Here is an 18,417-nt window from a genome sequence, read left to right on the forward strand (position 1 = left end):
ATATATATATATATATATATATATATATATACGGCACGTGACATTTGTTAAACATTTTTAAAGAATGAGTTAAAAATAAATATTCATTGCTTGCATTTAAAAAAAAACCCTGGAAATTCAATGACGATTTTGTGCATCAAGACTACACTCAGCTCGTGCGAGGGGTAAGCTTTGATGCGTATAATGTACTATTTTTAATATGGCGACGCGTCGAGACGGTTACCTAGGGGTATTTTATTAGGGTCCCTTAATTTCAAGATTCCAGCTCAACATTAATCAATGCTTTAGAACAGAAATATCAAACTGTAAGACATGAAGCAAATGATTTATTGTTTTTTATTTGATCTGAAGTTAAGAACATTAAAAGCTTTTAATGATGAAAACCAAAGCCGAGCTTTGAAAAAGGGGCATCATGTTTCGGTTTTAGCCGTGAGGGCTACCTGAACTAAGATTCGTCAGAAGTAATAGTCAGAATCTTTTGGTCTGGGAACCAGACTATGGGCGTCCTAAAGCTACTAATGGGCGTCCTAAAGCTACGGCTACGTCTTTTATCGTCATGTGCCGTAGTTGTGTGTCCAAGACCTAGAGACAAGTAGCTCAACACATGAGATTTGGACTTGGCCTAATTTCAACAAGATGTGCACAAAGTATATCATTCACGAGTCGGCCATATTAAATTGAAAGCGAGGTAAACTCTTCATTTCTGGAACTTGCGAGTACAAATGAAAGCAATGAAATAAAACCTCATTACAAATTAATCCCAGTCTGCATTGATAAATAGTTATTGTGATTAAACATACCCTAACTTTTTAAAAACAAAAACAGAGTGAGGCTTGGAATGCACTCCAATCATACAATATAGTATGGTACCATCATCGCATTCAGCAGTTATTTATTAAATAGATTCAGGAGCCACGATCGCTTCATCGTGAGTAATGAATACAAAGGCCTATAGCGCAATGGCCTCTAGAGTCCTATAGTTGTCGGTTTAACATAGCCATACAAAATGTCTTTGAGTTCAGCCACCATCAGGTTTCCGACCAGCCTACCTTTGAGCCGTAGAGTAAAGCAACCATAACGGTGACTGTCAGTTGGACTCGGCAAACTCCAACGATTAATTGTTTGTCCGCTACACTCTGCTCTACGGACTCCAGCACGCTGAAGAAAAAAATCAATATGGCAACAGTTAAATCCGTATCCATTGGATTGCTTTAGTCATTGACTTCAATTCTGCAACCTGAAGCATCTTCTTCTTTTAATTAAAATTGACGCAATATTTGTAATTTCGAACGGTATCTTTGGGTAGAAAATATGGTTATCTTACAAATTTTTCATTTGATACCATACGAATCAACACTGGTTTGTGAATTCATGGTGATCGCTATCTCTATTTTCGTACAATTTTGTCGTCTGTTATCGTTTTCGCCAATATTTCCCCTTACAAAATCAGTCAACAACACTTCTGTTGATTTTAAACATCCCTCTATCCAGTGAGTTGAGCCCAATAACCTTAAAGTGAATTTTCGTACTCAAAGAAAAAAATTATGACATCAAAGTATCCAAAATTGTGGCAACTTTTTGACGCTGAAATAGCTGAAACATTAAAATTTCTGCCTGAAATGATATCACACTTTTGCTCATGAATAATATGCAAATTCGCATTAGCATAAAAACCCAGGTATGAAGCCGGCCGAAGGCCGCAGATGAAGCAAAAATGATTCCGAAAACCCATAAAGATGTCAGAACAATAAATGTAATTGCTTAAATAGCCATATAATTGGAAAAGCGTAGGCACGCGCAATTCATTATTTTCATTTTGATGAATTCCCGGATAACATTATGCCTGTAGCCATCAGGCTTCAGAAAAAATATCCGCCAAAGCGTTATTAAAATTTAACCTTTAATGAAATAGGTTGCCGCCAGTCCCTTATCAGTCATCTGCCTTGACAAGTGTTTAATCATTCCAATTGAAGAAACAGCAATTACTTGAATGATGCACGCATCAGTCAAGTAGTTATCTAGCCATGTTGATGTCCAAAAGGCATGTTCTGGTACAATGGAATGATGGATGAACCCACCGACCGCAATTACAAGCAAGTTGAAACTATCAGAAATGATTTAAATTGTTGCAGTTAATGCGTCGGTCTATAATGCTCCTTGCTGATCGTGTTATTATACGTGTTTGGCTGGAGTGGTTAGGTTGAAATTCCAAACTACTGCGCCATATCACCATTAACAGCCGCCTCCCCTCCCCAAAGAAAAATCACTTTTAGTATCGTTTGTTTGGAGTTTATCACTATCCTGATACTCAAGCGATTGGTAATCAGTCAGTTAAAAATGATAAGCCGAAACTTCATTTAAAGCGTATCCTACCACTCACTTTTCTCAAAATGTAAAAATTCTTCGTAGCATACAGCTTGCTGTATAATTATGTAAAACATAAAGATATATCTGAGCAGTAAGATTGATACAATTTGTGTAATTGTTCAAGGTATTCTATTTCAGGCGTGAAATATATTAAATGTTTTAATACCAAAACAAATCCCGACTCCACACGCAAATGTAATTGCAAATGGTGTTGTCTTTCCACATAATCGACGAGTTTGAACGTTTCAGAGAAAATTACTTACACAGTGGTCAATAAAATGTTAAATACCGACATCAGCGTCTCGTTGTATATGCAGATGCTAATGAATTTACTCTCGTTGAACGCAGAGGGCGCCTTCCTGACTTTCACACACAGATAAACTCCCCAGGCTAGTAGAAGAAGTGAAGCTGCAATGGAAAACACGAATAATGGGGTCAACAAAATATGGGGAAAAAACTAATTATTAAATAATTTTGTCAACAGCGCATAATATGGTTCAATATTCTTGGGTCACGGCTGCTCTCCTAAGGTGCAAATAAATCCAGGAATAAAATTCACATTCCAAAATTGACACCATGTCATAATGGATCTGAAGAGAATCGATATTGAAGCACACTTTGGCTGTAGCGTAATATCTCCCAATTTGCAGTTGTAATAGGGTTCATTATATTTTAAGGCAGAAAATATATAATAATATTGATACCAAAAACAAAGACATTCTTTAAAATATTTTTAATAATGGAGAGGAGTTTTTGTCAAAGGTCCAACATTTCCTACAACCCATCATGAAATAATTTGCGCTAATAGGAATTATTAAAACACGTCACGTCTGACCTCCTTTCCACGGAAATTCAATTTCAGGGATAATTGTTATCAAAATTAAAAACTTCATAGAGGCACCTGGGGCAAAGGACTTGGGGGGGGGGGGGAATGTGCTACCAGTTATCGGGGTCGGTTCATACTTGGGGTCGGTTCACATTTCGCTATATTTTCGCGAAACTTTTTGGACGTTGGCGGCAGCAAACACACCGATCCTTTTTCTATTGCTTGCGTCTTATTGAGCATGCGCCCTTTAGCTTAACGTAAACAATCGAAAAGGACCGCTGTGTTTGTTGTCACCAACGTCTTAACAGTCTCCATTCCATAACCTATATTCATAAACACCTGGGAGAGTTTATCCATTTCTTTGGTTGAGGGTCCATCAAGTTGTTGGTTTTATTGTACTGTTTAAACACCACCTTGTGTTTAAAATGGGCCAGTAATAAAGGTGGCCCCTGAATCAGGACAACAAAGTTCTGCTTTCGTCTTGTATTTTATTTTTAAAAGAGCATAATTTATTCTTCAAAGTTTGTAGGTTTCGGGAAAGATTAGTATTTGGCAAAGTAATTTATTCAAGATTGTTTATACATACAAAAAAACTGACCTCCTTCTCCGATGTAACTCCAGAGCGTGGTAGTGCACTGCTTGTACTTGAGGTTGTCGGACGTGAGCCGAGTCGCCTCATAAGACGGCTGGAGATACGTCCCGATCCCAAGGAAGAGCACCATTGCAATAACGAGCGCGCCAATGCGCAGGTACAGCTGGTTGTCCGTGATACGGACGGGCTTGGCACTCCGCACAGTGAAAACCACTGTGATCCTGTAAAGAGTCGGTGGCAAAAACTCAATATTGAAAGTCGTAAAAAGGTTCTTCTTTTTTGGCTCCGGCGTTGCCTCGGCCTGAGGCCTCAGCTTAGGGTTCCTGGTTTGAGATCCACCGGACTGACAGCAACTTTATTGTGTGCGAAAGTATCATCGACTTATCTCTTGTAAGGCCAAAGATTGGAGATTTCCAGCAATAAACGAGTCAAAATTATTGTGGAAAGTCTTGGCGTACAATAACCCTGTGTACTGCCCTCTAGAGGATGACACGGGATTCAATTGGTAAACGTTGCGCATGCATCGACCTGTTTGGGTTGTTTTTTGGGGCGTGTGTTTTTGTTTTGGCTGTAAATCTTGTGAGAATTTGCATACTTTTTTTTTGAGACGATACAATTTCTTTGAGAGGGCATGCCTCAGAAATTCAAGACCGAAATGGCTGAAGACGATGACGCATTGACGGTCAATGTCAATTTATAATGGAGTTATGCAAGAAACGATCAGGAAGAAAACTTGCAAAGGGAAATGGTGGCACAAACCAAATTGTCTAACTTTGCTATACGTAATGTGCACTGCATATTATCACTAGAGGACCGAACACAACTTATTTCGACCTATGGATGGTGATCCGGGGGGGGGGGGGGGGCGGGGGAGAACCACGGAGACATTTCCCGCAATATTTTTTTGGGGAGGGGGACGTCTACGGCTATGTGCGCCAACAATTTACCTCAGTGCCAATATTGCCTGAAGCTTCATAATATTTGTTTGCCCCGTCGAATTGTTCTCGGATATCACTCTTCCACGGCTTCAACAGTGTATAAGAGATTCCGAGAATCTCGTGTTAAATGTTGTTGAGAAATAGCAACAAAGGCCGACGGATTCAGTAGAGATTATGCACGACCACTAACAAGCCAATCAAGTTTTGTGACCAGATTTGATCAAAATTATTTTAGTCAATATATTTTCTGTTTGACTGCATTATAAAACGTTGATTCGGAGGCGACCACCAAAACATATCTGCGTTACCTCACATTGTAAGATAGGAAGAGAAAATACGTCACAAAGCGCAGAAAATGTGTCGTGCAGCTAATGCAATTTGAAGACTTGGAGTTTATGTGTTAATCACATTATGTCAAGTTTTTCTTTAATGCACGCCCTTGTGGGAAGTGAGAAAACGTGTGCACTCGGAGAATGCCATTTAAACTCACGTGTTTGTTCTAGTAATGAGATTTGGGTCGGAAATGTTGATGAAATCAGCACGTCTAGTGAACAGTAAATTTGAAGAGCGAATTCCATCAAGAACGAAAGCGTGACTGCAGTGTTTGTTTTCAACACAGACGGCACAGCATAATGTTTTGTCTTTGGATAGGAATTTACCACTTTTCCCTTTTCTCCACGCCGAACCGTATCCTTGATCCAGGTCTCTTCAATAAATGCATAATCTTAAAGTAAACGTCATCTCGTTTTGTTGAACCAGACCTCGCGGCATTACCAGGGGCGTCACCAGACAAATATTTAAAGTGGTCGGAGGTGTTACAACAAAGTTACAGGCAGGCCCTCCGTGCTGGAAGGTAGGAATGTTTCCGTTCACCCGGCCGCTGAAAAATAAAAAAGTGAGGGGTGGAGGATGGGGGTGGGGGTGGGGGTGGGAGTGGGGGTGGTGGTGGGGTGGACGGCTATACCATCTCACTTTTTGTGGCACTGTTCAAAGCGGACGATCTTCCATATTAGCGGACAATAAGTGGCGCTATTGGTTACGGTATATTTTGCGACAGACATATTTTTGCCAACAGGCCGACGATTTTGCCGACAAAAACGATGTGTCTTTTACCCAATGGTAATGTGCATGATTGACTGACCTGGAGTTGAGGTCAAATTCTTTTTTTCATTTCAATTAAATTTCAAAATTGTGTACATTGTATTTGTTTTCCACAGAATTGTATTGCCCTTAAGCGATCAATCATCAAATTCATTAAGAAAACAAAATAAATCAAAAGATATAGGACGTTGCACGCGTTGTAGACACATTTAATGCGATGTGCGCGTCAATTCTCGAGAAACATTTTAAAGTTAACTTGCCAGCTCCATACCATGATCTTGCTTGTCTTACCTCCATGTTTTGAAGAGTAAGGCGCCATAGGCTAACGCTATACCGAGGTACCGAGCCCAGGGCTGTAAAAGACAGTACCAGGATCCTAGCTCCGTTCCCCTCAGAGCTGCGTGCAAAATATTCTAAGGACAAAGGAAAAAATTCATCTAGATATTATTAGAATAAATACCTGATAGTTTGGGGACCCGGTTCATACTTCACGCGGAAGTGAAACTGCAAAGCGAATTTCATGACGTCACTGATGGAAGTTTCATTGTGAGTTTCGCCGTCACCTTAAAGAATTTGCTTCGCACCCAACATTCGAATGAGGTACGAACCGGCCTTAAAACAATGGGAAACTGCTTCGATAATTTTTTGGGGGGTTAACATTTTTTTGGTGTCAATAAAGCGCCTTAAGTCTTTCTTGTTAATATCAACAATGAAATCGTTTTTACACAAAGAAGGCTTCTGAAACAAAGTTTATCAAGGTTGAATGCGTGTTCCGTGTTAAAGTTGTTCCCTTAACCCATCTCTTTATTTTGTTCACAGGCCTGCAATCAAATGTTACGCTTGTAACGAGTCACTGAAATTTTGTGACTCGAGAATGAGGGACTCAAGTCGAGTCGAGTCGAGTCATTTGCTCGCAGTGACTCGAGTCGAGTCGATGCTTTTACCCGTTGGAACTCGAGTCGAGTCTAGTCGCCAAAAAAATGTGACTCGAGTCGGACTCGAGTCGAGGCATAAACTAGAATCATTACAACTCTGTGGCGGTAGCACCATAGTCAAATCTGTTTTGTGATTTTGTGTGGTTCTGAAAAAGACGGACAGACCGTAGCGTACTGTCAGAAAAACGTCGAGTTACCAAACTGGTCCTTTTCCGAACTACACAAAGTAAGAAAGAAGAAGACATTTGACAGCTTGGTGCTCACACAAGCCTCACATCTTAGACTCTCCACCAGGCAAACCTTCAAGTCTTAGACCCTAAATCGTTCATCGCGCCCAAGAGGTATTCATTGCTGAAACTCACAGCGTGTGTGCACGTATGCGTAATTTCCGTTTGTTGATAACTTATCCTTTACAAAGAGTAGTGTATTATTTGCTCGTGTCCTTCGTTTTCCTCTTGTGTTCTTTTAAGGGCTTTTTGTATAGTGAATTGGACTACGAATCCCTCTTACACGGTCGCTACGCCACAGTTAATTACTCGGATACTGACGGTTTCATCCAGGAAATTACGACTTCATTCGTCTATCTGCCCGCGCTCTACAGACCAGGAAGATGTATTCAAACTTTGATCATGACACTCAAGCGGTTTGTATTTTGTTAGTTAATAAGTAGAGAAACGAGATGGCAGCACGAGTATCGCGCTGATGTACAACAAATGTTATGATCACCACTTGAAAACATTGTATGTCATCATTGCTGAAAACAAGAAAAAAAGAAGCTTTTCATGCGCGCACTTTGTCGGTATTCTGGCCCGTTCCTTTATTTCATTTGACATCGACAAATCACATTCACCAGGAGGGTTTATAAGAAGGGATCCTTACAAATAAGACATTTGTCACACTTCACAAGCATGCAATCCTTGCCTATAGACAGATTCCTGGACTTTGCCTCTGTTCTTGATCCCTAAGCAAACACAGCAGCAATTTGTGTTCACTCTTTGCAGTCAATTTTGTCTCGGAATAACTTTGAAGCATGTGAGATAAACGACATCTGTTACACAATCCTGTTCTTTTTCTTTAAGATTTTCCATTGCTCTGAACACACACGCGGTACTTATAAAAGATGTGGTAAGATGCTATACGAAATACATGACATTAAATTGTTTGTTGAAGCAAAATGCAGCATGTATGACGCGATATCATTTACATTCTTTTTCATGTGGCCCTTTTTATATTAGCACATGCAACTAAAGTTTTTCCATTTATCCTTGGTTAATCGCCTACAGGAAGCAACAATCTCGCGTTTTGAGGCTTCGATTTATAATACAGCCAAACGGTTTACGCTATTAAAGACGCATTCCCCATGCTATTTTCAAGTTTCACCCATATTATTATTATTATTTACAAAATTCGATTTATTGGCCGCCAGACAATCCTTCGGCTGTCGCAGGGCGGGTTCATTTGTGCGCAAAATAAACTTGGGCCCCTTTTCAGAGGGTTGAAGATGGTCAAAATTGGAAGAAAGTAGTTTTTTCGTTAAAACAACATATACAAATTGCAAAATCGTTGAGAAAACTTTTTTTGGGGGGGGGGGGAGAGAGTACCGTACTGGCCTGTGCAAGGTACACTGTTGTTTATTCTGGACAGACAGTACTGTTGGCATGTCATTATGGCCACCAGGTGTTACGGTAAACTTGAATGGTTCAACCAAGCCGTGGCACAATTCCCACCTTCGACTTTCCCTATACAACTATGACGGTGTAATAGGAAGTTAATATCATATCATAAGTGAAAGACAATTAGCAAAATCTAGATAATGGTTTTTAGTCGGACACGTGCATTGTGTTATCAATACTAACCTCCGTATACATAACAGCCGAGCCAATGATAAAGACGTACAGCAGACCGGGACTTGCAGCTTTGAATACCTGTACACAGAAATAAACGAAGAAACTCAGGAGTCATTGTTTGAAAATTCTACACCATGTCGTAATTAATAGCCAAAGTTTATGTTTGTGAACACATCGAGATTTGATGATGTTCACTTCTGACCTAGTCTTGATCCAAGTATTGGATTGTTTCCCCTTACACAGGCAATCCCTGGCAGCAAGATCAATCCTCCGCGGCGGCAGAGGGCGCTACCACCCAGATGAATCAAATTACAGTCTTGGAAATTATTGACACCGAAGCCCATGCTTTAAGCTTGAACACAGCACACGCGAGGTCTTCTCGGAATTCTCTGGGTACCGGTGTCAATATTCCCAAGACTTGATTTGATTCATCTGTTGTTGTTAGCGCTCTCTACAGCCGCAGTAACTCGACTGCGCTTGTCAGTAACTGACTGAATTAGAGGAACAACATCCAAATTCAGTCTTTAACCAAGACTTCTTCGGGCCCTTGGTAGCCCTTGCGTGCAAAGGTATCTTACAAGTATTATAAGTATACTACACCTGTACAGGCAATATTTATGAACTGTTGACTGCATCATGTTCAAACTTATGAATGAAATGTATTATTTCCATATTCTCATTGCTTGAGATATTGTAGATTGCGGATTCGGTTTTCCTTTGCCCACAAAACATTGTGTGTAGTTATCCGCTGTCACGGTTTACCGCGAAGGGAAAAATCGTAAAACTTTGATGTCTAGAAATTAGGTGCAGTTAATACAATGCCAAATTGGCCTATTTTATTTTCGTCCATGGACCGTTTAACGGATGCCACCATTGTATGTGGCCACGCGTGGTATTCTCAGGGGGCTTTCGTTAAAAACACGTCTCGTCGTGCCACTGTATCCTGAGCAAGATGGGATATTTTGTTTCCAAATGAAATGCTTCAGTATAATTACACATGACCACAAAGATGGCAGTATCCGTAAAACGGTATATGTTGTTTATGCAACACAATCAAGGGAATTCCTGTTTGGTTTACACGCTGATAACGAAACGTCATCGGAGATTGTTTGCATAGACTCGTTTTACAGCAGCAAACAAATGTAATATAGGCCAATACATTTGAGACTCCGACTAAACTGACATTAATTAACTGTTACTTTGTACCGGGCAAACATCGATATTGCACCCCATTCGGCATGCCCCATTTACTGCCTGCTTCATATAGGCCTAAATGTCATACAAATGAGTATACTAATTAACGTTAGTTCGGGGTTAAGTTCTCATTCCATTCAACGTGTTGTCTTTCTTAATTGCACAGTCTAAACGAGAGCGCATAAACGTTTTTCGGCAAACATTGACATTAAGCGCGAAAAATATATTTCGCCTTTTTTTGTAAATAAGACGTTTTTTTCAGCTCTGGCAGCAGCTTCTACATCACTTATTGGTTAGTCGGTCGGTCGGTCCCCGAAATTGGGGGCCGTATCATAAGTCCAACGCCTCATCATGGTCCGACGCCTCATAAATTCGGACTTATGAGGCGTCGGACTTATGAGGCGTCAGACTTATGAGGCATAAATCCGCCTCATAGGTCCGACGCCTCATAAGTCCGACGCCTCATAAGTCCGACAATGGACAAACGCTGTTTCGGACTTATGAGACGTCGGACCTATGAGGCGGAATAAATAAATGTCATGCTTCAAAAGTCCGACGCCTCATAAGTCCGACGCCTCATAAGTCCGAAACAGCGTTTGTCCATTGTCGGACTTATGAGGCGTCGGACTTATGAGGCGTCGGACCTATGAGGCGGAATAAATAAATGTCATGCTTCAAAAGTCCGACGCCTCATAAGTCCGACGCCTCATAAGTCCGAAATTTCGGACTTATGAGGCGTCGGCCCTATGAGGCGTCGGATTTATGAGCGGACCCCGAAAATTGACCAAAAATTATTATTGACCACAAATATTTTACCAAAATTGGTCAAATACCGTGCCGTCAGTAAATGCACTATAAAATTATGACTAACAAATCGTAAATTTGTTTATGAAAATTTTGTAAACGGAGGCAAGATATGTGCAGTATGTTATAGTCACGTGGTATTTTGTGTAGTGGGTGGACGGTATCCAGAAGGAGGAAATGACAATTGACCAAAAGTACGGTGTTGCGCGGCGGTACGTACACACAATCATTTCATGCAAGACTTTTATGCAAGACGGCCACAGCTTATGTTCATTTTGTTACACAACAGTCTGGTGTAATCAATGTTTAGGCGACTTCAAACGATTCATTTTACTCCCATGCGTATACCTTCTTTACACGCATACTCAATGTAGTACACCAATTCACCGGGCCAACCATGCAAGCAACACCCAATTAATGGCGCAGTGGCTTAAGGTTCGCAGTAAGAAGGTTCTTGGATCGATTCCAATCAAGATGTCCACTTCTTTCCCCAACAGTTTTCGATTTTCCCCCTAGAAGTGTTATTTTTCAGTTGGACACTATTTTATAGCAGACTAGTTCTTCATGCAAGAATTCCATGCAAGACGGCCAGAGCTTATTGTGCACTTGCACTTGTTATTTTAACATCGGCTTATGAATATTGATTCTCCAAACTCGCAAAATATACCCGGTCAAAAAAAAAATCGAATTTATTGATGCATTTCCAGTGTTATACCTCGAGTTCATCCCCCTAGATGTTTTGTTTTCATTGCTATTTTTCTAGCAATATAAAAGTTACTCGGTTTTGAATGAGACATCGAACGAACAAAAATAATCCACCGACGTTTAATTATTGGATTATTTCTTTACAAAATTCGAAGCAGTTGCGGCCCGACAATAGCTTGGCTCTCGCGGGTCAATTTGTATGAAAGCCCCTTTTCAAATGGTTGAAGACGCCCAAAATCAAGAGAAGCACGGGGCACACATCTTTAAATTAAAAGCTCGAAAAACCATCTGGATTGGCTTTTGCTTCAAGGATTCTTAATCACTTAATCCGGAGTTCTTACGAGGACCTCCGGTTTCGCTGATTGGCACGGCGGAGATGCCAGCCATTAGCGGCTTGCATTTTACATTTTGAGATTCGCTGACTAAGCCAAGTGCACGGGATGAAATGTCTCAGACACGTTGCATACAGAGCTTTCACATACGGTGCAATCTCCGAAGAATTACTGAGGTTTACACAAGATATAACGTTTTTTTGTTTGTTTGATATGTTGTGGTTTTTCTTTGTTTTGGTGATATCCTGAAAAAGTATGTTGCAAATTGAAGCAATAAGCTGATCTCCTAGCATCACGTATAGTTGAGGAACGAGGAACTAAGAGGAACCATCCATTCGGAACATCATGCTTCTATAATTTCAAAACAAAATGAATTGAATGGATTTTTGTTCTAGACAAAATTACGGATTATTTTCCGTAATCAGTGATGGAACTAAGTATTTTGTTACTTAGGTTAAGGATGAATCGGGAATCTGTTGTTACTAAATTCTCAGCGTATGTGGTTGATCGAATGGCAGATTCGTTGACTATTTTTATAATAAGTACCGCAATATTGCGTTCCCCTGCTTTTGAACAAATTCGACTCTTTTTCTCTAAATGACTTTTCAACTTGACTGTTTTATTCTGACCAAATTTTTCTTTTTGGGCGTCTGCAACCCTCTGTAAAAGGTTTTATTATTTCGGCGCAAACAAATCTGCTTTTCGAGCAGACTGGTTGCAGATCCGTACATTTGATACCGATTGTGGGGCGGGAACCAGCCTATTCTCGCGATCGAGAGAACGGAATTGTTGTCCGGTGGCAAGTAATTTTAAATTTGTAATGATTCAATGTAATGATTCAGTCGATGTCCAATTCAGAAGTGAAAAGTTTTATATTTCTAGAAAAATAGCAATTTTGAAAAGAATCTATTTTTTGTTTGATGACTCACAAAAATGCAACTTTAAATGGGTGTAATCAAAGAAGGGTTTCACTCTGGGTGTTATTGCAACATGAAGAGTAGTAGAAAAGTGGTGTCTAAATGTTTACAACACTTTAATTTCCGACGAGTAACACTTCTTCAGAATAGACGATTTAGAGTCAAAATCAACCTAAGTCATAGATTGAAATAATCTGGAAACTAAATCAATCTGGTGGAAACTCGAGTGAAAACTATTCGATGAATGAGTGTCAATCTAAATCATCTAGTCCCTAGTTTCATGTTGGTGGGAGTGCATCTTCACTCGAATGGAGTGTATTTTCACTTTTCGGAAACAAGAGAGGAGACATCGTTCGACAACTAATTTTAGCTTGAGACCATTGAATTGGAACAACAAAGTTGGGAGGGGAATTGGTGGCCTCCCTGGCTCTGAATTTTGAGTGCCTTATCCAGAACATGCGTCCCCTAAGTAACACCCCTCCCCCATATTGGAGCCTAGTTACGTCACTGGGGTGAGCAGACTCGTGATGACCCACCTTGTTCTCGCGATTTATCCAGGTATAGACGAGTAGGACCAGCAACACCAGAACACACGCCCCCGTCAGACCGAGAACGGCGTATGACAGCAGGGAAGAGGGCTCCAGGAAACACGGCGTGTCATCCACACAGTCGTCGCATTCCTTCTTGCATTTTAGGCAATTAAAATCACTGTTGCACGAATAAAAGAGAAAGGAAAAATATATCTCTGGAAAAAGGGGGAATGATTAAAATATGTAGGCCTAAGTGTACAAGTATTGTTGATGTACCCTAACGTGGCGCGGCCCCTAACGTGGCGCACTTTGAGTTTTCGCCTCTAGCGCCTTGCTAGAGCAAACTTTTTACCTGAAATTTCACAGTAAGTCATATTTCATCAAGCTCTAAAAATTCCTGTTCATAAATCGTGAGTGCATCTACCCGTTACATGCAAAGTTAGCAGAGAAATTTATCTTGGCGTGATTTTCCGATTGTATTTTGGAGTGTACAGCGAGTGTACAGTCTTAAATGTTAATTTGGGATTTTCTGAGATTTATTCCAATGCGCCACGTTAGGGAACAACCAGCCGATTCTGTGCTCAATTTCCGGACGCCACCGTTTTTGAATGTCGGACTTAATTTCATGACACTGAAATCGTTTACAAAGGTTAAACAGCAAGTATTTCTAGGTAAAAAGTACCTGTTTTTAACTGAATGAATTTTAAGTTTGTCAACAAAGAGGTTTGGCAACATTGCATGAGGAAAGTCGGGGGAAACGCCGAAGTCATGGGCGTCGCCAGGATTTTTTCTAGAGGGGGGCAAAGCCCATTTTCCAGCATTTTCCCGACTGATTATTAATTTTCGAGGGTGGGCAGGGACATTTACCCCACCCCAACCCAACCCATTAAATTAACAACAATATGATTTCGCACCTCTTGTTCTTTTTCCTTCCCCCCCCCCTCTTTTTTTTGGGGGGGGGGGGGGCTTGTTGGGGGGGGGGGAGCCCTCCTTGACCCCCACCCCTCGCGACGACCATGAGTGCGTCATGTTAGGGAACACCAGTCCCTCCAGAATTGGGTGGGGAACAATGGGACGCCCCCCCCCCCTACCTCCCCTCCGAATTAATGGAGTACCCTTTCCAGAAAATTAGGCCCCTAAGTGCACTGCCCCCCCCCCCCCGCGCCGCTTCTCACAAAACAACTTCTTATAAAACAAAATTTCCCATGAAAATAGGAATAGTGACATGTCTGACTACAGTGCCAAACATGCCTAGTTGGGAGGCTATCACTTTTTTCATAGCCTTTAGTCAAGTCCCCCGCGCTTACCCGGACACGTGACGCACCCTGGATGCTGACACGTAAAAAGACTAGCACGAGCGGCGAAGCCGCGAGGGCCTTTACCATCTCGTGGAGAACGCTAATGTTTTTCTTTACATTTGTCAACCGATTTGGTAGACATGCATAATGCATTACCCGTTGTGAATTGACCAATGAAAATGCAGAATTACTAACGTAAATCTGCCGTCGTCTGGCGTCATGGCGCCCGTGCTGTTGCTGGTAACCACAAACCACCGTTAGATGATTGGTTTATATTGCTTGATTTATATTACGTGAATAAATGAATAAGTGATTAGTTCCACGAGATAGTAAACGCTAGTCTTTTTACGTGCCAGCATCCGGGGTGAGTTACGTGTCCGGATGGTCCGGGTATAGGCGCGTGGGACTTGAATAAAGGCTATTTTTTTTCAGAGCTCATCTACCATCTATCAATTTTAATCACCATCACGTATTTCACTTGTATGCCTGAAAATTGTGCAAACGTTTACTTAGCACAAAGGAATATTTGATAAACTGATGAGTTGTCAAAATATAAGCGCAGTAACTGAAGTGCAAGCATTCTTTAGCAAATGAATCGCATGATACAAAGCCGTATTCCCTTTGAGTAATTCCTGAGTTTGCCATTTTCAGCTTTGTGCATTGCTAATGTTATTACACTCGTGACTATCATTTAGCGTGATCCATGCAATAACACATGACGTGAGTTATGGCTCCCGACGATCGCCCCTTGGAACAAAGATATTGATTAATTGAGAGAATGCCGAAATAGCTCAGCCGGTAACGCACCGTTATGATGTTCCGTTCTTTAGTGCAATATTTCATTTCATAAGCTCTTCACATTCATGACGTCATATACGGTGAATATTTTTGGTGACATGGTCCACAATGAGAAAAATGTACAATATATCATATGGTATGCGCTAGGGTACATATCTTCACAATAGCCTCTTCAAAGTAATTCATCACCTTCGCTGTTAAGCGAAGGAGGCATATTCGCATGATGTATAGGGACGCGTGCATCCATTCCGCTTGAAGAATGAAAATTAATTCGCCGGCAACCCAGTGTTTCCCTTGAATGAATGTCTTCACTCCAACCTTTTTGCTAATAAATTGAGCGCGAGCTTGGGCATTAATGCATTGAGAAGTCCATCGGGAATGCATTTAATTTTTAGTGGGGATGTCAGAGAGAACATAATGATTTTAGTGGAGAACTCGCAAGGGTATTCAAATAGAATGGGCTGGGGTTGTTATGGTGCATACTTCCGTAACACGACAACGGAAGACTGCGAGATATTTTGGTCAATAATTCTCAGCGCGGGTTTTGGAGAAATAGTGATTCAGAAAGGCGAGGTATTTGAAACATCAGTTCTTGTCATTCCTTTGAACCATCATCATGCCATCAAAAATTGTTGTCCCTGTGTCTCGTACAAGGGCGGAGCAGGTAACCATTTGGGTGCAGGGTAGGGTGGTGTTGGGACTTTATCTGTTATTTATCTGTTTTACTCATCCCTCTTTTATTAATATTTCACAAATCTGTAAAGGTACAAAATATCATCGATTTAAATAACAGACGTCTTCACTTCTCTTCTGGTATATTTGCCATGGAAAAAACACAGTTGTCGGAAGGCATAGCCCACGCTGCACCCAACTTAACTCCGCATCCGCCAGTGATGTTAGAAAGACAAATAGTTACCCCGATTAGGACGAATATTTCAGGCAAGGTGTTGTACTCATCTGAGCACTCCTGACAGATTAACTGCAGTAATTCAATCCAGCTCACGGCTTGAACCTCATTAAGCAAGCGTAGCTGTGAACGCTGACTGAGATATTGCAGACAACTCTCCGTTACTTTTTTATGGAGGCAATTGAAAGAAATTAATTCTCGGGGTAGGATGTCACCTCAAAACGAAGTCCAAAATACCACTTTAGATGAAAAAAACCCACTTCACTCGGGAATAAGCTGACAGATCTTTAACAAGACTGGGCAAGTCTAGTAAAGCTGGCCCCAAAGTGCGCACAATTCTATTCAATTGATTCAGAATAGAAATTGAATCGTAGAAAAAGCTGTAGTGGTAACGTGTTGGAAATGAAAAAGTCACTTTCGCCGTTCGCATGGAGACTTGACTTCATGTACCATGCAAGGGCGGATCCAGGGGGGGGCCAAAGGGGGCCATGGCCCCCCCCAAAAACGAAACCAATTTTTTTTTTTTTTTATGTGACATCGCAATAGAGGCAGGCAATGAGTACACCACCATCTTTTCCTCAAAAAAAAATTGGTTAAAGTGGTCAGAAATTGCCTCAGATCGCACCACAGAGCATCTAGAATCCAAAAATTTTTCGGGGCCCTTAAGCGGGCCCCGAACCCCACGCCGTAATTTTTTTGACCCACTTTTTGGGGGGTCCAAAAATTTTTTTTGGCCCCTCCCAAAATTGTGTTCTGGATCCGCCCTTGGTACCATGAACGCACATCATAAACAAGCGACACCAGACTAACGCACATGCGGTGTAGACATTAAATGACGTACATGAATTAATAGGCGAGCCTTGTAAAATGCTCCAGACCAGTGCAAGCGAGTGACAGTCGGTCTGTGGTATAGGTTAACCAGTCTTATTCACAGGTGACAGTCAGTGGCTGCGTTCGATTAGCTTCCTCGTGTATATACGGGGTTTACACCCGAGGAAGCCACGAAATGAGGCAAATCGAACGCTTCGGTGTATTCGCTTGGCATTCTGGGAATAAGGTCAAAGATCGGTTTTGGGCCGGTGTAGCATGAATTTACGTTTTATGAAATACGGACTCATTGGTCGTATTGTGCATGTTCATGCATAGATAATTATTAGGAGAGGACCGGTCACGTGAGAGGGTTTAACCAATAAAAGGGAAAAAGAGTCCGAGTTTCATACGAGTCCGATTTTCATATGACACCGGAACTTTAAAAAGTAAACACACCAGAAGGCATACTGTCGTCTGCTATTTAGTTTTATCAATGTAACCAGATCAATAACTGCTGAAATCGGAGGATATGCTCTGAAGTTATCAAACATAATCCAATTGAATACCGTTAATAATTGGGAATATTCGTGTAATAAATCGCTCCATTGTACTTAGTTCGTATTCAAATTCCAGCCATCTTCAGTCTAGCTAGCCACGAAATCGTCCGAATACGTCATTTCACCCGGGCAGCCACAAGAGAGACCCGCTTGCGAGCTGGGGCACTGGTGGTTGACACCAAAACACCAGGGCAGTCACAAGTATCACGCGATGGCTAATCCGGTTTAATTTTTCAGCAGGTTTAATATACATTGAAAATTAAAAACGATTTTACATACCTGTCGTAAGTATTTTCATGCCCGTGTACTTTCTTACTGTACTCGTATTCTATCGCAGACCCGTTGAACGCTTTGTGGGGGTTCGACGTGTCCGGGAAGTAGTACCCCTTCAGACAGATGCACTTGTAGGCACCCCTCTGGAAGCCCAGCCCTGCAATGGCCTTGCACTGAAGATGGAGAAAAGAAGGAAAGAAGACAAGCTAGTTCAAATTAGCATTTATCGATGTTTTCTGCACCAATAACCGGATAGATTTTTTAATGACATTTATCTCTATGTTTTGATTTGATTTTGTGATTTACAATGTTGATATCTTTTTTGTTGTTTTGTATTTTTGATTGATTGTGGAATTTTGTGCGTTGTGACTTTATTGTAAATATTACTGTTTTTTACTAGTTATGTTCATGTCAGTTATGTTTCTGGTTTCGAGGTAATTGTGATACTGTTGTGATACTTCTCGTTTGCTTGTGGAATCTTTCGTGTGATTTGTATTTTGTAACAATAATTTTGAGTTATTGACCACTTTTATTAAGTTGGGTGACGATTTTTAGTTTTGTATCTTTTTGTTTATGTTTTGTTTATATGATTTTAGCATTGTTTTGGTTGTTGATGCAATTATGTGTTACTATTATCATTTATTCGTTTGATCCGGTTTTGGAAATCTTGTTTGACTTATTTACAA

At 40.9% G+C, this 18,417-nt stretch overlaps 1 protein-coding gene across 1 annotated transcript in view; it reads right to left on the minus strand.

The window, feature by feature from the left end:
* Positions 1–18,417, minus strand: part of LOC119739399 (probable G-protein coupled receptor CG31760) — a 38,779-nt gene that overhangs the window by 2,360 nt on the left and 18,002 nt on the right. The window contains exons 3-9 of the mRNA XM_038214342.1: positions 17,738–17,904; positions 13,095–13,266; positions 8,616–8,684; positions 6,116–6,237; positions 3,792–4,006; positions 2,631–2,775; positions 1,050–1,158 (exon numbers count right to left, since the gene is read on the minus strand). Of these exons, the coding sequence (XP_038070270.1) occupies positions 1,050–1,158; positions 2,631–2,775; positions 3,792–4,006; positions 6,116–6,237; positions 8,616–8,684; positions 13,095–13,266; positions 17,738–17,904 (999 nt within the window). The remainder of the gene's footprint in view (positions 1–1,049; positions 1,159–2,630; positions 2,776–3,791; positions 4,007–6,115; positions 6,238–8,615; positions 8,685–13,094; positions 13,267–17,737; positions 17,905–18,417) is intronic.

This window comes from Patiria miniata, unplaced genomic scaffold (genome assembly GCF_015706575.1).
Source record: "Patiria miniata isolate m_02_andy unplaced genomic scaffold, ASM1570657v1 HiC_scaffold_30, whole genome shotgun sequence".
Classification (NCBI taxonomy): Eukaryota; Metazoa; Echinodermata; class Asteroidea; order Valvatida; family Asterinidae; genus Patiria; species Patiria miniata.